The following is a 22346-nucleotide window of genomic DNA, read 5'->3' as shown; positions in this document are numbered from 1 at the left end:
GTCCCAGAGCAGCCTGTGCTCCTAGCACCAGAAGAGTCAGCTTTTTGCCTAGTTTGTGCCCATCCAGGTGCAGCTAAAGCAAGGTCTGACAAATTGTGATGCCTATTGCCCTCTGTAGCCAAGAAGGCATGTGTTCAGCATCTAATTTGGGGCTCAAAGCTGTTAAGAATATAGAAAGTTGTAGGGTTTGAGGGGAGCTCTATTTCTCTAAGATATTATCATACCTTGCCTTCAATTTGGAGGGAGATTATTATTGCAAAAAGTGTGATGCAAGACGTACTCTAGTGCTGGGTTAACAGCTATTCTTCAAAAACATGTTCTTGCATTCTGAATCTCTCAAGGCTGGGAACAAGGAAAAAAAAATCTTTCTTCTGCATTTTTTTTAAATATATGCATTCTTCTCGTTTGGTGCTGTTTAACTTTGCTGCTCGAAATCTAGAAATGCTGAACCATAAATTTTAAAAGCTGCCAACCTTAAATATCTTCTGTACTGTTACATTCCTCATACTACGTATCGAGGTTGAGAATGACTACTGCACTATTGCCCTTGGCTAATAAATGATCAACTAACTCTTTTTTTTTTTTCCTTCCCCCACAGGGTATTCCTTCTCCTTCCTTGGTCAGCCTTCCCTCAATCTTTGAAAAAAGGAGTCATACATTGAGTCGATCAACAACCCACTTGATATGAAGCAGGTTTAAAATACGACGCTGTATTGTGGCAACTGACAAGCAGCTGGCTGTTCAAATGACCTGTTACTGACATGAATGGTACCTTAGTCATTAGCACTTAGCAATGATTAGCGAAATGTTAGATAACACTAAGTTAATCACAAGAGGTTTTTAGTTGTATTGAAGCAGATCAGCCAATCAGTGGAATAAGTAACTCGGTCTTCATTTAAGACACAGCATTCCCTTGCAGAAATTTATTTTGCTCACCAATATAATGGAAGCATTTTCTTCTAGGGAAATTGTCCCCTCTAGGCAATAAGCTCGTCTGTCCGACTTGGAAATGAAGAGGATGTTCATATAATTTACCGCTAGTTTGGATGACTCCCATGCTTGCCTGACTTCATCAATTGGCAGAGCACTCTAATGTCTGAATTGTTGATTTCTTAAATGGAGATGCAGTATGAAGTACCTGACGTGACAAGTATGACAGTTAACCTGTTGTACAGCTGCTTATTCCAGATATTTTATAAATGTAGTTGTTATTAAAAAAAAAAAGTATTGAGTTTCTGTGATTATGGCCTTCTGCAGCCTCGCTGTAACGCAGTGGTATGTTACATGGCTTTATTTGAGCAGGAAGCTTAATGGCTATGACTAGGTTTGACAACCAAAAATGATCACTTGAATTCTTTGAATTTCTTTGAAGTGGAAGCCTGAGGAAAATAATTGCATTCCCTTTTAGTAGGGCTACTAAACAAATCACCCAAACCTCACACCTTCCACAGGCTTGGTTAATGAATTGTTATTTAACGCATGGGATTATTGGTGTGACATCATAACTTGAGGGCCCAATTTTGGTGTGTCAAATTTCAGGGGCAGTACTCCTAAGGCTTTTCCCTGGCTTTCTCATGTATTTGTGTCTTCCTTCAAAGCTATCCATTCACTTCTTTCATCTCCTCTGAACAGTTAGTATGATGCAATCCTATCTCAGGAACTATCTAAATATGTATATTTATGCATTTCATTAATGGTTTAACTGTCTGTATTAGCAGGAATTCTCAACTTCTGGTTTCTTTTTAGCCACTGGTATCTCATCTTATGTCTATATGTAATTAGTGATGCTTCTGAACGCGTTGGACTTCACTGGTTTTTATATCTCTTTTTGCCGATCCAAACAATGTAAATAAACTGTTTAAAATAACTCTGCTTATGGCATTGCTAAACAGGCTTTTACCAGAGTCCACTTTGTCTTTTCACATCGAAGTGTTGTGTCGGGCTCTGGCCTACAAACGTACTCCGATGAGCTGTATAGCTATTCCCAATCAGGTATACAACCTGGGAGGCCTGAAGCTTCCAGAACCACACCTTTTTTTTTTTTTACTTAATATATTCACCATTCTCCCCTCTTCCCCTGGAAATATGTATCCACAGGTTTTTTGTCCTTATTCATTCAAAATAAACTTCTGAGCTAAATATGCACTGACACATAATATAGTGGCTCTAGGAAATAAATTATTCAATAAATACTATGCTAAAAAATCAACAACAGTTTTTGGGTTTCTTTTTTGTTATTTGGGAAGGGCACCTTCAACCTCGACTTACTGTTGTGGTTCTGTTTTACCTCAAGCCAGGACACTTATGATAATATCAGCTTGTCATTATTCCTCTGGCCATCTTTAATTTCCAGATTATTTGTATTTAGCTTCTCTTTGAAGTTCACTTGCAGTCAAAACCACTTGAACCTCTAGTGCTTACCGCATTGCCTACTCTTGTCATTACCGCTACTGCACGCCTCTCTTGTTGCTAAATGAAGGGAAAATGATTGTTGAGAATGCTGAGTCCTACTGCTCTTTACTTCTTACGTATAAATTTCTAATGGAGGAACTAGTTCTGTTCAGCCTTGTTAAGCCTTGAAGAAGGAAAACAAGGAAGACTATGCCTGCCTCCAGGGTGACTTTACCCTCTCCTGCCTTCTCAATGCATTACTATCTTAACCTGTTGTGTCAAGTCTCAGCATGAGGTGCCTCTGTTTGTTTTTTTTTTTAATTTAAAAAACAGGTGTACTGTTAAAAATAAAATCTTACATTAGGACTAAGAGGGGAAAAATGGCATCTCAGTCTCCTTGTCATTAAATGAGATGATTTAAAACAGACACCGTATTCATTACTTTGTCTACTGCTCTTTGCCTACCCTCCAAGGTGATGTACTCTAGCACAGTTAACTGAAGGCACGCTTTGTCCCAAATCAGTCAGAGGATACCCCACCACCCTGTATTTTAGGATTGTACCGAAGCCCTTAACTGCTCTTTGGATATTGACTGTCAGAGGACCAGAAGTTGTTCAGTGAGGCAGAGAGAAGTGAAAACAGTGAGAGTTTGGGTTAAAATAACAAGGTGATAGGTAATAATTAACACTGATTTGCTGATTTGACAACTTGTTCTCAATCTAATTACCAGTCTAATGTGTCTTTTGGATACCAGAGGGAAAAAAGCAGGAACCATCTGACCCAGTTTTCATACAGCATTGTCTTGCATGACAGTATTACAAGTTTGCTAGCAGAGAGGAAACAGCAAATACAAAAGTGGCTGATCTCTACCTGTTGGACAACAAATCTTCTTAGTATCCACCGTGGTCACACTGAGTAGGGCTCTGTGGGGGTCTGGTCAGTTATTGCTGTTGCCTGAGTGGATAATGGTGTGGGACAGTGTGCTTATTAGCTTTACAGCTGTCACACAGCAGCAAGAAACTCAAGTACGTGACCGAACAGGATTAGAGGTGGCAGTGAGCTTCCTAAGTTTGAGAGGTGCTCCAAGTAAGAAACAAGCAAAAATAAGATTTTTTTACAAATGAGAAGTTTGTCACCACCTTCTCCGTTTCCAGTAATACATACGCATGTTGCAACGTCAGCACAAGTACGTAATTTTGGGGAGTATTTTGGTTGGTATTTTAAATTTTAGGTGAGACTGGTTCTCAAAACCAGAATTTTAAGCAATGCTACTTCTACAGTCTAGCTGCTGTGGGATGTGCCTTGTTGAGTAACAGTAGTCTTCTGGTTTTGTACGATACCTCGCTTCAATCATGACACAGACAATTCGAATCTCCTGAGAAATTTCTTAAACTTCAATTCAGAGACTTTAGTTGAATTAAGTATAATTTCTTAAATCTTTATGCTGGGATTTCTGTATCAGAAAAACCATGGGATCTGTTCTGGGACTCTTAAAGGAACAAACTTTGGGATAGAAAGGACGTTTCTTTCTAACCTGGCTCTCATTCACTTACCACTCTGCTAACGAGTTAGCCAGCCCACGTTCAGCATACAGAAGAATTGCTTTTTAAAGAGAGACTGGAACTCTCTGAAGAGGAGGTCAAAAGATGGTCTTTGTTTAAGACACCACCTTCTCTACAAAATCAAACAGGTCAACGAGCTCATGCTCGTTGCTACAAGGCTCCTCACTCTTAACCAGTGTTCTAAATTGGCACCTCTGAAAATTGAAGAAGAGCTCTGAAAGGAAAGGGTCTTCTGTTGGGCGGGTGTTAGGTGGGGACGGCTCGCTGTTCTGAGCCGCGCTTTCAAGGAGAATGGGGTTTTCTAGCAGCATGCTTGCTCGCTTCCCTTGTTAGCATGTGTATCTTGAAGTTCTGGGTAGTAGTGCTCCAAGAGGATCATTTCTTTGAGTAGGTTTGCTCTATGTAGGTTGCCGTGGAGTTTATCTAAGTATGCCCTTCAGCATTTTGAGAAAACGATGTATTGTGTTATCAACCTATCTTTCTTACTAGTTGAAATAAGGAATAGTGCTCAGAAGTTTATACTATGAATGGTGTTTGAGAATCCTGTACAGCTCTTGGGTGGTAGTTTGGATGGTGCGCGTAGACTAAAGCTTGTACTGAGGCAGAGTGATATGTAAGGAAGCAATAGTTTATTTGTTTGCTTAAATGAATTAGAAAAAAACCCACTGAGGTATTAAAGGAGCCAGCAGTTGGCCAAGAGACCAGAGGCACTCTGAACCACAGGTCAGAGCTGAACTCTTCTCCTTTTGTTGATATCTAAATCATCTGAACTGATGATACCTATGTTGATAGCTGAATCATCTAAAACCTCTGAACGTTGCGTAGCTTAGTCTGGGCTCGAGCAGCCCAGCCATTCACAAGCCTGTACCTAGAATTCATAGTCACACACCGCAAGCCATTAAAGCATTTCTGCACTAAGATGATTAATCTTTTATAGGTTTTTGTTCAAAGAGAAAAGGTGGAGACATTACAGCTGCTTGAGAGCACCTGCTTGTGAATGTGTTGTAGATTCAACAGGACGGCTTGACCTGTATTTTGCAGAAAAATAGTTGCTGTTTCAAAAATAGGAACTGAAAACTCCACTGTGAGATGGATGTTTACAACCTCTGAAAGCCAGCCATCAGAGACAAACCAGGGGCGAGCTAAAACGTACTTTAAAAACACAAAAGCTGTTGAGAGCTTAAAATGTTGGCTGAGTGCTCTACGCAGCTGACGTTGGAAGGGCAAAGGCAAACCGGTGCTGTGTTCTTTGCCTGGGGACCGGTTTTAAGCGCGGAGCCAGAAACCTGCTCTGTCCCATCAGTAACAAAAGCTAAAATGGAAATGAGAACACCATGAAAACAAAGTAATTAAACATCTAGCGAAATAGATGTAACGCTGTCAGACGTTAGGCAAAGAAAAGTCATTTTTAGATAAGAACATTACCGCTCTTTAGGGCTGAATTTTCAGCTGGCACAGAGTATTCCGTCAGCCTCTATACTAATGCAGCCATGCATATGTGTGCCTAATTTAGGCAGTTAGAAGCGCAATTACCACCCTACCTGCAAATTGTAATTAGTTTAAGCTGTCTTGGTGCCTTTATCAGCTGATCCATACACTGACTTAAAGTGTAGAGTCAGACTGTAGCGGGAGCTACCTTCTGTTGTTGAAGCAAGTTATTTTATATATATATATATATAAATACGTATATGGATGAAGTAGCAAAAAAAAGATGCTTGCAAAGAGATGCGAAGCATCCTTTTATTTTTACCCTGTGTAGGGAGGCCTAGTGTGGTACTTTGTATTAGTGAAATGAAGCAATTAAGGTTCTAATGTTTATATTAGTGTTGTTAGAAAGAGGAGAACCTTTGTACCTCTTGTTCCCCCTCTCGTCCGGCCCCTCCATTTCTTTGAGGGCTGAGGAAGAAGGAAGTATTTTGGCTGAATGCTGGAGAGCCCAATTTTGCTGCTCACTTACCAGGAGCGCTGTAGAGCCCATCCTGTTTCAGAGGAGAGAAAATCTTGCACCTACCGAAGCCCAGAAGCGGGCTGTGCTCTGCCTCGCCAGCGCGGGTTTCCCCGGCACCTGTGAAGATGGGGTAAAGGAGGAGTTTTTCCAATTCTCTTCCACCACCGCCTTCTCCATCCAGAGATGCAGGAAAGCACGACAGCCTGGTAAGCCCGCTATCCATTTATTAACGAATTCTTTAAAATGGGATTGACTGGAATATAAATTGTATTAGCCAAGCTCTTGGAGATTTTGTTTCGTGTATGGTTAAAAATGGTAATGTTTATTTGTCAGTGTTTGGAGATGCTAACTACCTCTCATAAATATTCAACTTCTGCCTTTACCCAAGCAGTCAGTAATGCGTTGGCTATGTTGGATTGTAAGCTCCTACATGCTTTCTGCTGCTCTGTGATGGCAAGGATGATAGTTCAGTGGTTTCTCCAATGTTTCAGCCTGGAGGGAATGTAAATATAAGCATAAATGACTTTGAAAATGTGCCTTTTTTTCTGTGTTTCAACGGCTCGTGCATTAGCCTTGGTATGGCTGACAAATCAGCAGTGATTGCTAATTAAAAAGCTGAATATATTAAGGAGTTTCACACTTCCATTTCTTCCTCAGATTGAAACCCTGGCTGTATGAGTGAGCGCTAGTGAAGCTCTAATGGATACAGACTAATTACTTGCCATTTTTGCTTTGACTTAACAGTTCATGAATTACAGTAACTCTGACTGACAGATCATTGCTGATTACTAATTAAATGGCAGAATTCGGTTTTATGCACCTCCAGCTTTTCCCCCCCGCAAGAAGTGGCGCTCCATATCTTAACAAAAAAAAAAGCTTTTTCTCTGCTTGTTTGTTGATATGTAAAAGCTGATGGTCTCATCGCTCTGGAAAACAAAAATTCTTAGGGCACGTTTAACAATAGTGGTGGATAAATATATTTCAAAAATAAAGTTACTGCTGTGTCGCTTATAAAAGAGGCTTTGGAGACAAACTGTTCAAGGCAGTATAACAACTCAGCGTGTTTCCTGGCACTCTTATTCTCTTACGGATCGCCTCAGCCCTCATTTAGTGAGCACAAAGAACAATGAAATTTTTAGTTCTTTATCTGCGGGAGGGGACAATTCATTCACTGCCGCAGGTACTCCCTAGGTCACCCAGATACTAGAACAAATGCAAGAATGGAATGTCTGTCTCTCTTCCCCCCCCCCCCCCCCCCCCGCTTCATTTGCCTTTTCTGTTCAACATACCCAGAATTTAACCTGTGCTTGACAGGATTACTGCTCCCCTAATCTGTGATACGTTTTAATTTGTGCTAATGATCTGTAGAAATGAGTTGTTGAGGTTGGAAGTTCTCGTGATGATGGTGTCCCTCTAGTCCTGAACGGCAGTGGGTAGAGTTATGGAGAGCTGGTAAACGGTTTAGCTCTGCTATAACTTTTCTCACTAAACGCCCAGAAATATTCAGTTCTATTCCAGACTTTAAATCAAAATTGCTCCAGATCTTTTCAAATCAGCACATTAAAGCTAGTGCAGGCTGATAAACTTTTCTTCGTGATGATTTCCGTCACTGAAAGTGTCGCAAAAACACAGTAAAACTTTTGTCCCCAAAAGAACAACTGCCCCTCTGAAAGAAAATTAGGTTTCTCTAATCTCTTTTGGTTTGTGAGCCTGCCCCTAAGTGTGTGATTATTTCAATACATAGTTTGTAAAAATCCACCAAAGATAATGCTCAAGAGCAAGGGTCAGAAGAAATGGTATGTTACTTGGGATCCCATATATCAAAAAGCAGAGTGTAAAAATCCTTGGCATATAGGTGATCTTAATGGTCCCTTCTGGACTTAAAATGTATTACAGAGAGAAACCACGAAGCCATTTTTCTAATTTAAAGCTTTATCTTTTCTCTGTTAGTAATTCTTCCTGTCTGGATATCACTGTTCACCTTAAGCAAAATAGAGATTATATTATCACTGTGAGATAATAAAAAAGCCTCTGCGTTACTGCGGTCAATACCTGTAATAAATGTAAAATTTGACGTTCTAATGGGTAGCAGAAAGGTCCCATTCTCTTTGCCCCCACTTCTTCCATCTAAAGTAAGTATTTCATATCATTGCTATTAATAGCAACTCAGAGTAACGCATTGGTACAAACACAAGAATATGGCAGCGTCCGAAAACCAAACTATCCCAGGTCATCGCCACTGAACCACCAGAGCAATGCTTAGAAAATGTTTATGAGCAAAAGAAGCTCATGTAAAGTCTTCAAATTAGGTCTTTTGACTACAAGACTTGATAAAACATTTCCTGATACCTGCCTATATACCTGTGTCATTTACGATGATGTGATCTTTCCAAAAAATTGCAAGATTTTACAAAGATGTATGAAAGCCCAGAGAAACGGGGCAGCTGCTTTCACCAGGCACTTCTGAAACTCCACCAAGCCCTACTGTGCCGCCTTTTCTGCATGTGCCTGAGACATGTGAGATCCGCCTGCCCTGGTGAACGCCGAGATAAAGCTTTCTGCAGCTGACAGCCCACAGGATGGAAAAGTTCCACCATTTCCTCTCTTTGACTAGGAAATGACTGGAATGACTCAGCTCGCGTAGTTAGTGTAGCAAGCGTGACCTTTTTAAAGAAGACTGCCGTATGGAGCTTTTTCGCCTCTACTTTCTCCAATTTTCCTTTGCTCAAGAATGACCAGCTTCAAAGAAAAAGTTCACCGCTCTAATTGAATATTCTCCATATTGAGAGGGGTAAAAATAAACATTCTTCTCGGTTTATTCACGCATAAACTAGAATCATCCAAGTGTGACATCTGAAAGGAACTACATGATTATAATCTGAAATGAGAACAAAGTTCACTTTGTGCTATTTCTTATTTTTTCCCTGCAGACTTCGAAAGAGGAAAGAGATTGCAGAATCTTAATACCCATTAAAGCTCAAGAAAGCCAGGGCTGTGCGCTCCTGTGTTAACCTTTTTAGTATTCTGCTGGCTAATTGTCTGTCCGTTCCACCTTCTCCTCCCAGGTTAATGGGGTGGTTAACAGGGGAGGACAGGAATGGTTGGCCAATCACACTACAAAGCAAACCGAAAAGGTCAAAGTAACGTGCTGTATTATTCATGGACTATGCCTTGCCGAGGTATCTTAGATCTCATGTCTTCTCATGATGAATTGCAACAAGAACAAGAAACAGCCCAACGTGAAACTGGCTTTTGTGACAATGCTTGTAGTTCAAATGGAAAAATGTAAAGCTGTGGCCTGCTGTTGTTCTGTTTGTTGAGATTAAAGATGGGTGATCCCATCTAGCCACTGAATAAGCAACAGGTTATGTTTATATGACCTCTTCGCTAGGTTGTGGGTATAATGCAGTCTATACGAATATAGATTCTTCTAATATCAGCCATGGCCTTTGTTTTGGAAGTACTGCGTGGTGCCTAATATCCCTCCTATGTCTTCTGTGTCCATAAACTCATGATTAGTTTATAGATTTCTTGCTATGAAGCTCCTTTTTAAGTGGTGTTTTGTTTAGAAGTATTAATACGCTAATTGCTAAGAGGCCACCTAGAGTGGACTGTAAGGCAGCCCTTGTTCTCGGGAGCTGGGAATCTGTGTAGTCGTATTTGAAAGCTTGCTGTACCCATTCTTTTCTCCTTCACCTTTGATGTGAAACAGAGGTAGAGGGAGATACTTGCAGAGGGAGGAGTGCGACTGAGGTGCTCCAAAATATTTTCTGAGTACTATCCCTCTTGTTGACTACAGAGGGAGATTAGCAACAGCAGACTATTGATTTAGTTAAGGGGGTGCCATTAGTGCGTTAGTCCCTAGCTTTGGATGTCACGAGTGCATCTCATCTTCTTCCTCTGGTGATGTATGTAATACTTCAGCTGTAGACCCATTCTCCATCGCTTTGCATCACAACCTTGTATTTTTCCAGTGTTTTTTACCATACCCCTTTGACAGAAGAGACTTCCCAAATAGTGAAAGTGAAAGACGTTTTTTAGACCAGACAGTGTTTGGTCTTACCTTCTCTGAGTGGCAATTAGTGTTGTAACCCAACAGTAAACATCTACCTAACACCTGAAGGAGCTGGCTCTGCTTGTGCTCATTGTCCCTTCCAGGGCTTAGTACAGCGGTTCTGGCATTTACAAGGAAGCAAGGACTGCAACAACAAGCAGAAGAGTTATGAGGCAGTCTTAGGGGAGAGGGTATTTATACCTTTTATTTTGTCCCCCTTTCTTTAAATTGGTATAGCGTTCTTTGCTTTCATCGAGTGGTTTCAGCTGACATCACTTGCTTGGGGCCAGTGAACCAAGCTGTCAACAGATAAATCATTTCTCTGACTAAAAATTTCGGTGATGGAGGGAAACAAAACTCCATCATTCATTCGGAAACTAGTCTTTCAAAGAGAAGTGACCTGAAAGTGGGACTCTTGGGGAGTGGTCTCAGATGTGTCCTTGTGTATGGGACTAAAATAGCCACAGCAACCATAGGCCGGGCTGTTTTTAATGTCCCCTTAACAAAAAGGAGGATGAGGAATGAAGTCCAACTGGTAATAATATTTCCTGAATGAGAGGAGCCCTGGTATATCTCATCACCCTATAGAAATCACCAGCTAAGAGGCCAGAGAATCGTTATGACAGTCTGCAATTCCTTTAGAAGGCAGGTTAATTATTAAGATGTGTTTTAATTTTTGTAGGTGATCCTAGTGAATCTCGTGCTTTAGAAATTCTACTGTGTGCAGCAAGCATCAGAAATACTCCCCTCCTGGCTTCTTCCCCGTTGTCCGGCCAAAATGGAGTTATCTATTCATGGAGTATGACTCTCCACGAGTCCTGAATAAAATACCATGCAGATTCGAGCCTGGGAATCTGTGCATTGCAGCTGGTTATTTTTGGAAAACAGCAATGCCCTCCTTCACGACAGAGGCTCCTTTCACGTTTGCTTTGTGTTGTTTCAGAGCTGACTTCATCTCCTGACAACTACTTTAGTCTCTGGCTTTCTGGAGGCCAAAGGGCTCTGTAGCCAAGTGTTGGCCTAGATGTTTCCGACACCTAACAGATTGATTTGGGCTATGGCCTCTCTCTCTCAGTGATGTATTGATCTGCAGCGTAAGACAGGTTTTCCGCCCTACCTGGCATCTGAAAAGTGAAATGTCACCTCTCGTCTCGGATCTGGGGCTCTCGCAAAGCTCCGCGATGAGACTGGTACATCTTTCTCACGGCGCTCGGGTCGGCTTGTCCATGTTGCGCGCACAACCATTTTTTGCTGTCAGTGTTGCTTTTTTGTTCCCAAAAGATCACCTGTTTTCAGTGCACTTTATTCTGTTTCATCATTCCAGGTAAAAATACCTGATTTTTGCATTAATATTGTAGAACTGTAAGCCAGCTTGCATCAAATTAAGAGTATTTGCTTAAGAGCCTCGTGATTTCCCGAACTGTGTGTTGACTTGGTGATCCGTGGGGAGCAGTCTTTCTGATTTAGTGTGTGTCTGCTCATCAAAGATGGATGATTGCCACCATGTGTCATAAAACTTCATCTGACAAAACCAACCCCATAGCAAAATAATGCCGTCTCCAAAGGGCAATAATTCTTCGTTTCTCTCTCCCACACGTTTAAGGAGCTCATGCTAGCTCTGATTTTCTCAAAAAGATTTCTTTATACTTGCTCTGTTCACAGTGAACAAAGGACCATCAAAGCTTTTGCCAGTTCTTTCTTAAGTTCTCAAAAATCTTTTATGAGAGCCTAGGAAGACAATCTCTAGCAGCTAAAAATCTGTAGGATTTAGACTTCTGTCTGTGATAAATAGATAATGGGAATTAAGTGCCTTTGAGGTCCTGGATTTTTAATTAAATCTTAGGGCTGGGGGGTGGATTTTTCCTTTCTTGCTATGTTTTTGTTTTAAAGTCATCCGTGAATGAGAAAATGTAATGAAAGGAGTGCTGTTTTTATGAGGTGAGGTTATTTTCTTACCAAGTAAACACAGGGAACCAAAAGGAAATGCCAGCCTTAGAAGAGGCTGCACGCGTCAGCTGGGGATGCCCGTCAAACATGGGCTGATGAGGTGATCTCTACGGGAAAAGTCGGTGGGTTGCTTTGCTCACTGACGACGGGTCTCAGGGGATTTGGGAACCTGTGCTGCCTTGAAGACCAAAGCGATGTAAGATGTGCCCACGCGACAGACAGCTGCCGTGGGAGCGCGAGACGTAGTGCAGAGCCTTCACCAAGAGGTTTGCTCTGTAGAAGGCAGGTGCAGTTATTCTCTTCCCTGGAGCTTTGTGCATTTAGAAGAGCCCACAATTACCATCTAACCGGGGAAATATCATCCTTAGGACACAGACAAGAGCAAAGGACTTCACATTCTTAAGCGCAGGGCAAAGCTGGGCTTCTTTTTAAGTATTCTTTCTCTTTGCGTAGTGTTGTGTTTCTTGAACTTGCTGCAGCCAGAAGATTCAGGATGCCACTTTTCACCACTAGATCGTACCAATATCTGTATCATAAGGCATTAGCCAGGAAAGAAGACAACGTGAGGCTGAATTCTTCTTAGCCAAGGATGGAGGGATCCCTCTTTTCAGTCCTTCTCGGGCAATAATCAAGCCAGCAGGATTTTATAGAGTTTGGACACAGAATATTCTCGGAGCAGAAAATACAGGCCCCTATTTGGCTGGGTGCTATAGTTTAAATAAACAAGACAATTTAAAATAAGCCTTTCACAGACATTTATTCCAACCAGCTAAGACTAATGAAGTGCAGGAGCGTCTTGCTAAAGTACCCCAGAGCGAGGGGAAGGCTCATTAAGTGGAAAGGTGGCTTTTGTCGAACTAAATATCGAATATCTACAGTGTTGGTCGTCTTGTTCGCTGTGTGGCCATGTCTTTAGGGCTGGTCAGGCACGGTTTTGTATTTCCTAAGCTCTAATGTTGCTGTGTACTTTGGATCTTCTTCATTTTCATTTTTTCCATCCTAGCTGTTCTCAGCCTTTTGTTCCTTAAGTAATTGTCTTCCACTTGGTATAAATAATCTTCAATTAGTCCGATCTGCAATTATAAAGAAGTCGTGTCAGAAGCATTTCCCTTCCCCTCTATAAAAACTTTAAAAACTTTTGTAATTAGTTTATTTCAAAACTAATTGTCATTATAAAGAAAACTACATGAAGGCACCTCTCATACAACTGGCTGGAGTAGCGGTACCTGATTTCATAATGTTTTTTTTGTCCCTTTCCATTTGGATTCAATTACTTTACTGCTGTGGAATAGACTCTTTCATTGAAATTTGTACATTGAAAACAGGAATTTATCACAACTCTGTCTTTAAATGGCATTGAAAAACAGCCACTTTAAAAGGAAGGGATGATGAGGAAATTAATCTCGGGCAAGTTTTTCTTGATAAGGAAAGAGAACAGAGGCTTCTGGCATTTATATGCCAAAAATCAACACATGGAGAAAAATGAGTATTCCACATTGCTGTGGCAAGAACCATTTTTCTATTAAATCAAAATGAAGTTCTGAATAAATGTGTTTTCCCATGAATATAATACACTAGAGAATACAGTAAAAGAATAGATGACCTCAGTGTCCCCCCGTAATAAAAATGTAATTATTCTAATAAAGAGTACATTCAGATAGACACATCTTCCTTACAGGGGTGATCTCAAAACAACTAAAAATATAGATGAATAGTACTCTGTACGGGTATTCTGTAAATACCAGGCATTCATAATGTTATGGCTATCTCTCCCCATACCTTACCTTTATTCATACCCTTTGTCAGCTTCTGTGATAGGCAGCGTTTCTGTGAGGAGAAGATGAGAATCATCTCCCTTCACACTGAGTTATACTCAGGACCTAGACCCTATATAATGTGAGGATCTAAAGAATCAATCTTCCAATTGCATTTTAAGCTGAAATCTTTTTTTTTTTTTTTAAAAAAAAAAAAAAAGGACAAAAAAAAAAGAGTCCTAATCTATCATCCTGACATGCACTCGGTGGAGCGTTGCTTCTTTAGGCACAACGCAGAACAGCTGACTGAGAATTAATCTGAGCGTGGCTTCCTATTGTATTTATCCGTATATTGAGCTGTTACTGATGGGCTCCCCAACCCTGAACTTGAAGCCGTGCCATCAGCTCTGGCCAGGGTTTGTGTCGGTGGGGGGTGTGCGTGTGTGAGCGAGAGCAAGCGAGGCAAGAAGAGAAGTTTATGGACAATTACATCTGCCTCCCCGGGGTGCTGAGGGCACACGGAACGCATTTGGGAGAGGAGCTCTGCCTCCTCCTCCCCACGGAGCTGGTAGGGGTGACATTTTCAGTGGGTTGGCTTTGTGTAGCACCGGGCACGATGCCATGGAGAAGAGTTTTCTACCACGGCGGTGAATCTTGGTGGGCTGGCCCTTGCTCGTGGGCTTTTGCCCCTCCGTTGCCAAGAGATCCCTTGCAACCGGAGCATGGGGAGGTTGGGGCTCTCTGAAGACAGCCTTGCAGGCTGGCTCTGCTCCGACGTGCTCACCATATAAACACGCAGAGGATTAGAGAAGGGAATCGTTATGCTAGCCTCATTTTTAAGAAGCAGAAATAAAAGCTTAGGAAATCATTGATCTGGCCAAAAGCACACAGGAAGTCTGAGGAAAAACTAATCACTTAGTGCCAAGCTTCATTAATATGGCTTAGCCATATTAAAACCAACAACCAAACCCCCAAGACTCTTCTGCAATGGACCAAATGAAAATGTCTACGTGACTTTCTTCACGGTTAAAAGTAAGCCTTGCTATTTTGAGGGTAGTGCTGGTGTTTGGGTGAGCAAAAAGGCGATAAGAGGAAGGGAAATGGGTCCTGGGTGATGGGTAGGGTGTGGGGTGCGGGCAAAAGGGGCTCCAGGAGAGCAGGAATTTTTCCAGCAGCTCCTTTAGGACCATCCAGTGGTACCTGCACGGCTGGTGATGCCACCAGAAAACCCTGGTGGAACAATGTTCCTATCTCGAACCACGGCTCGGCTGCTGTTGTGTGCTTTTCATATTTATAGAATACCTGTCAGCTCCAGCCCCCCAAATAAGTTCTAATATGGCATATCAGGGGTGGAAATAATAGTTGCTTACATAATTGCAATGTTACTGACACAGCTGATGAGCTGATGATGTTATTTGCACAGCAGTGATGGCATTCAAACCCTCGCCGACTTACAATTACACTGTATGCTCTGAGCCCTAGCATGATTTAAATTACCATATGAACACAATGAAAACACAGTCTCTTGACAAGATAAAGTGTGGGGTGGGGGGCAGCAATGGCTTAAAAATCTCTTTTCGGTGGCTGCAGTGTTCAGTAGTGCTTATCCATGGCTTTTTAGCTTGCACATTTCATTTTAAGAAAGTAAATTGGAAGCATTATGTTCTGCCTTTTTTGCCTTGATTTAAAACCTCCCTGTGCCCGCTCTTCTGCTGTCTGGCTGCGGTGAGCCGCCTTCGGGGCTCTTATTGGGAAATGCAAATTTTTCAAATCAATAGCTTCACTTTCTTTTTTCCACTCTTTTTCTATCCTCTTCCCCCCCCCCCCAATAACTGTTAAAACAGGAATGCGAGCGGATGGGGGTAGGTAGAAGGACGTAGTTTGTAGCCAGCCCGAAAGTGATTCATGTTAGAGCCGCAGCTGCTGTAGGAACGTGGATTTTGGAAAAGACTTGTGACTTATTCCCAAGCAGAGCAATAACTGGCCACAGGGTGATGTTGAGACCGAATCCCAGGTTATATAGCCAAACCCTGCGGCCACTGAAGCCCAATTAAGAGCTCTGCAGGACCAGTTCACAGAGGAGAATTCACTACTGGTGGTGCCAGTGGCTCACATGAGGCTCATTTTGGGTCTGATCCCAACCCGCACAGAGATCGACATTGTCGGGTCACTCCTTTGCACTAGATTTGGATTGCATTTCCCCACCTCTAATCCCCTGATCCATGCGGTGTCCACCCGTGCCACAGTCGGTGCTGGGGAGCGGGTTGGCGGCATGGCATCTCATCTGCAGGGGCCGTGCTCAGCTCGCCGCAGCTGAACTTGCTGTTTGACGTCCCTGGAGCGAAGTCCCTTAAATACTCTCCTGATCACGTGAAACAACTCTTCTCCCACCTACCCAGATATATAGTGTCTTTATGGTCTTTTTCTCAAGTGCCTGGTGACCTGAGAACTTAGGAAGACAAATTGGACTTCATCCTACCTCTAATCCTCCCCTGCTATGACATCTTACTCTCAAGATTTCCCAAATATTTCCCCCCCGCCCCAGTTACTCCCAGCAGTGCAGTGGCAGCATTTCTACTTTGGATCAGTGTCTACAGCCCTGGCCCCGCTGGAGGATCCTCAGCGCACGACTGCCCATCTATTCAAGTTCCTCCCATTTGTTCATCATTAACTCCTGATTTCAGGCTCTTCCTCACCCTATTTCTTTCCCCGGATTTTTCTCTCTGTCTCCAGTCTGGCCCCTGTGATCAGTTGGAGGGAGCAGGGGGGGGGAAAAAAAAAAAAGAAATGGAGAGAATGACAGAATGAAGATCAGATGGAAAGAGGGAAGAAATAGGGGAAAAAAAAAAAGATGCCTTTAAAGCAAATTACGTGCTCAGTCCACAGCACATCCATGTGGTACCTGTCGGTGCTCTGGGATCCAGCTAAGCAGAGAAGCGTAGGGGTCTGTGGACTGAAATTTGAAAATGAACCATGTGCTCAGTAGAGTTTATTTTGTGCTTTTTTTCTTTGATATTGCATTTATTTTAAATTGCCCCCAAACTCTCCTTTGTGCTTCAAAGTCTTGCATTCATAATGTCTTGTGGAAGATATCCATGGTGGAAATTCTCCATTTGGGGAGAGGCAGAACAAAAAACAAGGGTTTTAAGACCGAGAAGACACGTGGGCTTTCTACAAGAGTAGAGGCATATAGTGCTGGCGTTTCAGCTGTCCGCCTTCGGTTTTACACCCACGGAGGCACCTGGGGAATCAAAGCAAGGGCTAATGCTGGGCCTGATGCCTGAGGCTTAGGGGAATTAGATTAGGAGAGAGAAACCTCTAGGCTCGTGACTGAATGAAAATGAGAAACAGGACAAGACAAGCAAATTTGTTTGGCCCATGTGAAGGAAATGATCGTATATTTTAAGCCGGAGGGATGAATGGAAAGGACAAAACCTCCGCGTGTGCTCTTGGACCGAGAATCTGCCGGCCTCGACGGCACAGCCTTTGCTGTGCTGCTGAGACACCAGCAGAGAGCGGCAGCACCGGAGGCTGGGTTGCAAAAGTATTTCTGTTCTTTTATTCTCGGGGAAAATCAGCTGAAGGAGTGAGGTTGTGCGCGCCTTTCCTCAGTGCCACGCGCCCAGGCGTTTTCATTCTGACACGGAGCGAGAAGGTGAAAAGCATCATTAGTGCACCAGAAGTACCGGGATGGACTATAAGTCAATTAGTCTGCTCTGAATTTTAGTTCTGACTTTGCTGGGAGAAGAAAATGATCTGTGGTCCGTGTGGATACTGGGGCGATCAGCTCGTTCTTAACCAAAATGGTTTTACATCGTTCTCTAAGGTTGGGCAGAATCTGTAAATACTTATGCTTTTGGTACACCGATGTAACGAGGTTTGTGTCTGCAATGAAAACACAGCGCTCTTTGGGTAACAGGCAGCGCAACAGGATTAGCTGGAGGGATGGGCTGCAGAGGGTCTCATCAGGTAGGAAAAATATGGTTTCCCTTTGGCTTAGGATTTGCTTCAAACCTCCAGGAGTTTTTGAAATGACATGACATGGATCCACGCGAAGATAAGGAACACTGCAGGCCTCGCTTGGAGCATATAAAAGTATTTCTAACCCTGCCCTTTTGTACGTGTTGTCCAGTGATGGATAAAGGGGAGAGACTCGCTGCTGTGAGCGCCGAGTCCCGCTCTCGGATGCCATCCTGATGGATTCGCTGGCAGTGTGGAGGGATATATACGCACCACTTGCTGGCTGCAGCTGAATTACAATCACCGAAAGATTTCAGTGTAAGGGACCTCTGGAGGTCATCTAGACCAACCTCCTCCTCAAAGCAGGGCTTTGTGGGAAGCTCATATCTCCTTTTCTGAAGCACGTACTGCATTTCTGGTAATGCCCTATCAGTCACTGCTGAACTTGCCTGGATGCATCTCATTTTGCCCTGGAATAGCACAATGCAAATATATTCTTTGCCCTTCCTATGCGCTCATCGGGATAAGACATCCCACATACGGTTCCTAATTGCGTGATGTGTACCAGCTACGATGAGGGAGCACTGCGATACTATCCATCATTCAGCCTGGTTTTGTCCAAGTCCTGATGGGCCACAGATGTCATGAAACTTGTCAACCTTTGCTGCAAGGGGGCCGTTCCAAGGAACAGATGTCCGTGTCCGATGGCTTACTGATGGTCCAAAGGAAGATTTGTGGCTTATCCAAAAATGGGGGAGCTATTCTCATCACAAACTAACTTGAAAGCACACGTCATTTTTAGAAGAATGGCCTGAATCTGAGTAGAAATGCAAAATATCGGTTATAGTATCTGCTGAAGAGTTAAGAGTGAAATGAGAGAGAGCCAGGATCCCACAAGGAAAATATCAGGTCGGAAAATGACTTTGTCTAGGAAAAAAATGTAGATGGATAGGCAGCAAGCAGACTCTGTGTACTGTAAAATCGCAAGAGTATGTGGATCTCCTGGATCCATGTGTACGCATTCTCTATAATGCCTAAAAATTCAAACTTCCTAAATCCCAATGCAAATGGGGGGAGTCAGCCTCAAATAGCAAACAGGTGCTTTTGAAAATATTTGCAGGAGCTATAAATAACATGTAAGAGCTAAAAGGGTCTTCTGGCACACAGGATCTATTTTTTTATTGCTTGGGAGCTATTAGTAACAGGAGGCAAATGAGCCGCCTTTAAACATGAAGTGCCTCTCAACATTTTCCTTTGTCTCTTAGAGCTACTTGCTAAAGCACTCTTTGGATTGAGTATAACCAAAGGAGCAGTACTTGAAGGGCCTACGAGAAAGTAGGGATGGCTATATAGAGGAAGGAGGAAAAGCCGAACAAGTGCTTGAGAAAAGCTAGTGATATTTGAATAAAAACAAAACCCCAATCTATACCTTCCGTTAAGGTTTGTTAGAACCAAGGTTGCTCGGCATCTGGAAAAAAAGAAAACCATGATTTTACTGTTTGTGTGTTAAGCGAAGTGCATTTGAGCTGCTCTGGTTGCTTTTGGAAGGGAGCGGGTTGCACAGCAGCTCATGATCCGAACCGCCACGGGCAGGCCAAAGTCATTTCCCTACATTTGTTTGGCGATGGAGCCCAACTGACTGCACAACTCTTGCCTTGGACCTGCTTCTAGAAATGTTCATAGCTTCAGATGCCGATGCCAAAGATAAATATGTTGTCCCTCGTGCTCCATTTCTGTGTTTTCCGTGCCTCTTTTGTACGCGCTGCCTGTCTTTAAAGGAAGAAGTCTGACAGACGGCACCGCTGTGCGTTTCCACCGTAAAGGAACGATTTCAGTGAAAGACGGAAAACCAGTGTTGGCCAGTAGGTTCTTAGCACACCAGCAAAGCTCCAATGCTAAAAGCAGGTGGAGGGAAGAGTACTTGCTGATGAGGAGCTGAATAAAAAATAATATTGATGCTGGTAATGAATTACATTTATTAACTACCTCGCAACTCAGATGGTCCTTTTGTACTTCGTAGGCCCTCCTGAAATCACTGTCCGGCGCAGTGTTTACTATGAGCAGTCTTGTTGACTCGTGCTATTATTCACAGCTGTAACAATACCTGGTAGTAAGTGTTTATGGGGCTGGAGACCTTCTCTGGTGGAGGGCAGCGGGTAAACAGGCTGCTCGTTCATGACTGACAGCATGATTAGCAAGGGCTGGCGAAATGTTTATCTAAATCCTTACGTGGGGATTGTTAATGCCCAGAATTGCCCGTGATTTAACTGCCAGGCAGCCACAAGCAGCTACATTATTCCAATGTTTAGGACATTTATTGCTCGGTTGCTAGATTTGCTGTTATTTAAAATTATTCCAGTGACTTATCGCACCTTATAGCTTGGTGGAATAGACCAAAGCCTTTCTCATAACAAAATACTCTTTCCCAATAGCATTAGCAGTGTTTTGCTGCAGCTGTGATGGTCTAAGAATGATGGGTCTAGATCATATCTGTTATTAGACCAACTGATTTAGCTCGGAAAAGCCATGCTTTTATGTACAGAAACTTTCCTTCTGGTGTGGAACAGCCAACTTGAAACTTCCCGCATCTGCTTCAGACTTGAATAAAACCACCTATGCCCAAAAGCTTGCTGTTTCTTAGAGTCACGGCCTCTTTTTTTATACTGTAGTGCTGGTCTAGCTGTGATCAAGAGGTATAGTTGTTCAGTGTGGGGTCACTAAATAGCTCAGCTTTATATTAGATACTGGTGTTTGGAGGATGGGAAATGGGCAGGATGCAATCGCTTCTTCCAGTGTAGCTGAGGGACATGTAGGCATCTTGCTGGGGCATCTTTTCTTCTCTTGTGTGAGAGACACAAAGAACCGGAGACTCACAAGGGCAGGAACTGATTTTTAGGAACTAGAAGTACTGATAACTCCTGAAATCCCATTGTCACCTCTCTCTCACACAAAGAGCTCCGCGAATGCTGTCACGCCTTTATTGTCCCAATAGCGAGGCTGAATTTACTAATGGGACTCTTTGGTTGTCTACATTTCTTTTGTACCACCTCAGATTCAGTGGGGCAGATCCCATTTGCTGCTCATGCGCTTCCTCTGCCTGGACTGAAAAATTCACTCGGTGTCAGGTTAGAAACCTCTGCCGTAGCTGCTTCTTGTTCTGCTCAAGGCTGTTGCTGATTCTGAGTGAATCCTTTCCTGAATGTCTTGATATGTTTTCTCTAATCTTACCATGAAGCCAAATGTTGGTCAACTCTTAACAAAAATTTTTGCCTTTCTACCTGGTTGCCCTGCTCTTCGTTTCCTTCACTCTTATTCTACCTGAATCAGTGCCACCAACGCTATTTTCCTTTTGCATTTGCACTTTTCTGACTTCATTACACATTGGACTTCCACTCCTGTTCCAGAAAATGTGCTTTTCCTATCCTTTCCCATCCTTTGCTTCCCGCTCCCTTTACGCGATGGGTCCATGCATTCGTGAAAGACGCGGCTGCGTCACGGCCCTGAGGTGAGAACAGACCAGGAACCACTTCTCTTAGTTCAGGAGTAGCCAAGCTGACTCAAGAGAGTGCACGAAAACGCAACAACTTTTGAAGCCCGCATGCTCTGAGAGCGAGCGCGGCTCCCGGTGGCTGCGTCGTGGGCTTGGATGACTTTACGAGACGTTACAAAGTCATATACATCAAATAACTGTCGTAGTGGCCAACATAATAGTATTCAGCAACACGTCCACTTGCCATTGACATACTATGAATCTCCCTCCTTGCTCCTCTGGCTGACCAAAACCTCACAAGTCTATGGCCCTTTTCCATGGCTTGATTTTCAATTAAGAGATAATGTCAGTGGAAGAGCACAGTTCATCAGATAGTGTTCCCCTGATGTTGCAGAAGGCAGAGATGTAGTAAGCAGAGGTCAACTACTGAAAAAAATCTGTGTGCCTGGCTGAAAGATTATATAATACGTTAGGCTAATTTTACTTCATTTCACATTCACATATATTAGTGCAGCTTTTGTTATATGCTTATCCTTATGTAAGTTACATCTGTTCTTTTATTCACTCATCCATGTTTTCTCTGCTTTCAGATTTATGAAACAGGCATTCCACTGAGCTCAGCAAATGATGGGCATAATAACTTATCTAAATTGCAAAGTATGTGATGCCCTTGAGGTAAACTCAGATGTGAAGGTTTTATGAAGTGTCTCACATGTGGAAGTGCAGGAAAGTGTTTATTTGCCAACTCCTGTCTATCCTTTGGCTGTTCAAGAGATGGCAAGAGGATCCTATGAAACTGCTATGAAAGCCTAGGGGCTAAATGGAGAAGCAGAACTACATTATTATCTTCATAGGGGAAGCAGAGCTGTACTGGCACTCGCGCTTATTTGGCTCTCCTCTCTTTGGATGTCAAAAGTTTCTGGTTGATAGACTTTAAAGTATCTATTTATTTAATGAAATGCCTCTCGCTGTAACAACGTTGTGAGGCTTTATTAATGACTTTATTCTTGTGAGATAGGAAAGTAATCTCTTGTAATTTCTTTATTTTTTCCTCTTACAAGACTGCAGAGAAACAAGGGCTCTGTAGAGGAAAGGAGGAGCCCTCCTGCTGTTTGATGTATCTGAGAGACTCTAAACCGCTCTCTGCCTGTCTGTATCTGCTCTGGAGTCCTGCCGTGGCCATGCAGACACCTGGATCCTTGAGTTACTAAGGGCCAGGCTTTACCCCTCATCCCAGCAT

At 42.8% G+C, this 22346-nt stretch overlaps 2 protein-coding genes and 1 long non-coding RNA gene across 11 annotated transcripts in view; 2 read left to right on the top strand and 1 right to left on the bottom strand.

Moving 5' to 3' along the window:
• ECT2 (epithelial cell transforming 2) overlaps positions 1 to 2199 on the top strand; it is a 31396-nt gene extending 29197 nt beyond the window's left edge. For 5 of the 9 annotated variants that reach the window (XM_074592291.1, XM_074592289.1, XM_074592293.1 and 2 more), the window contains one exon: positions 599 to 738. Coding sequence is in view for 3 of the 9 variants with exons in the window: in XM_074592296.1 (XP_074448397.1) it covers positions 599 to 688 (90 nt within the window). In the remaining 6 variants the exon portion in view is untranslated. Of the gene's footprint in view, positions 1 to 598 lie in introns of all 9 variants that reach the window. The other 4 variants (XM_074592296.1, XM_074592295.1, XM_074592294.1 and 1 more) reach the window with 2 other exon arrangements.
• A 3448-nt stretch (positions 2200 to 5647) lies between these two features.
• LOC141744307 (uncharacterized) overlaps positions 5648 to 22346 on the top strand; it is a 44364-nt gene continuing 27665 nt past the window's right edge. Inside the window, exon 1 of the long non-coding RNA XR_012587399.1 lies at positions 5648 to 6107. This is a non-coding gene — a long non-coding RNA (uncharacterized LOC141744307). The remainder of the gene's footprint in view (positions 6108 to 22346) is intronic.
• Positions 12641 to 22346, bottom strand: part of SPATA16 (spermatogenesis associated 16) — an 81886-nt gene continuing 72180 nt past the window's right edge. Inside the window, exon 10 of the mRNA XM_074589960.1 lies at positions 12641 to 12975. Within this exon, the coding sequence (XP_074446061.1) occupies positions 12853 to 12975 (123 nt within the window). The 3' untranslated portion in view covers positions 12641 to 12852. The remainder of the gene's footprint in view (positions 12976 to 22346) is intronic.

This window comes from Larus michahellis, chromosome 6 (genome assembly GCF_964199755.1).
Source record: "Larus michahellis chromosome 6, bLarMic1.1, whole genome shotgun sequence".
NCBI lineage: Eukaryota > Metazoa > Chordata > Aves > Charadriiformes > Laridae > Larus > Larus michahellis.
The sequence above is the reverse complement of the archived record's forward strand: the minus strand, read 5'-3'. Positions and strand labels throughout refer to the sequence as shown.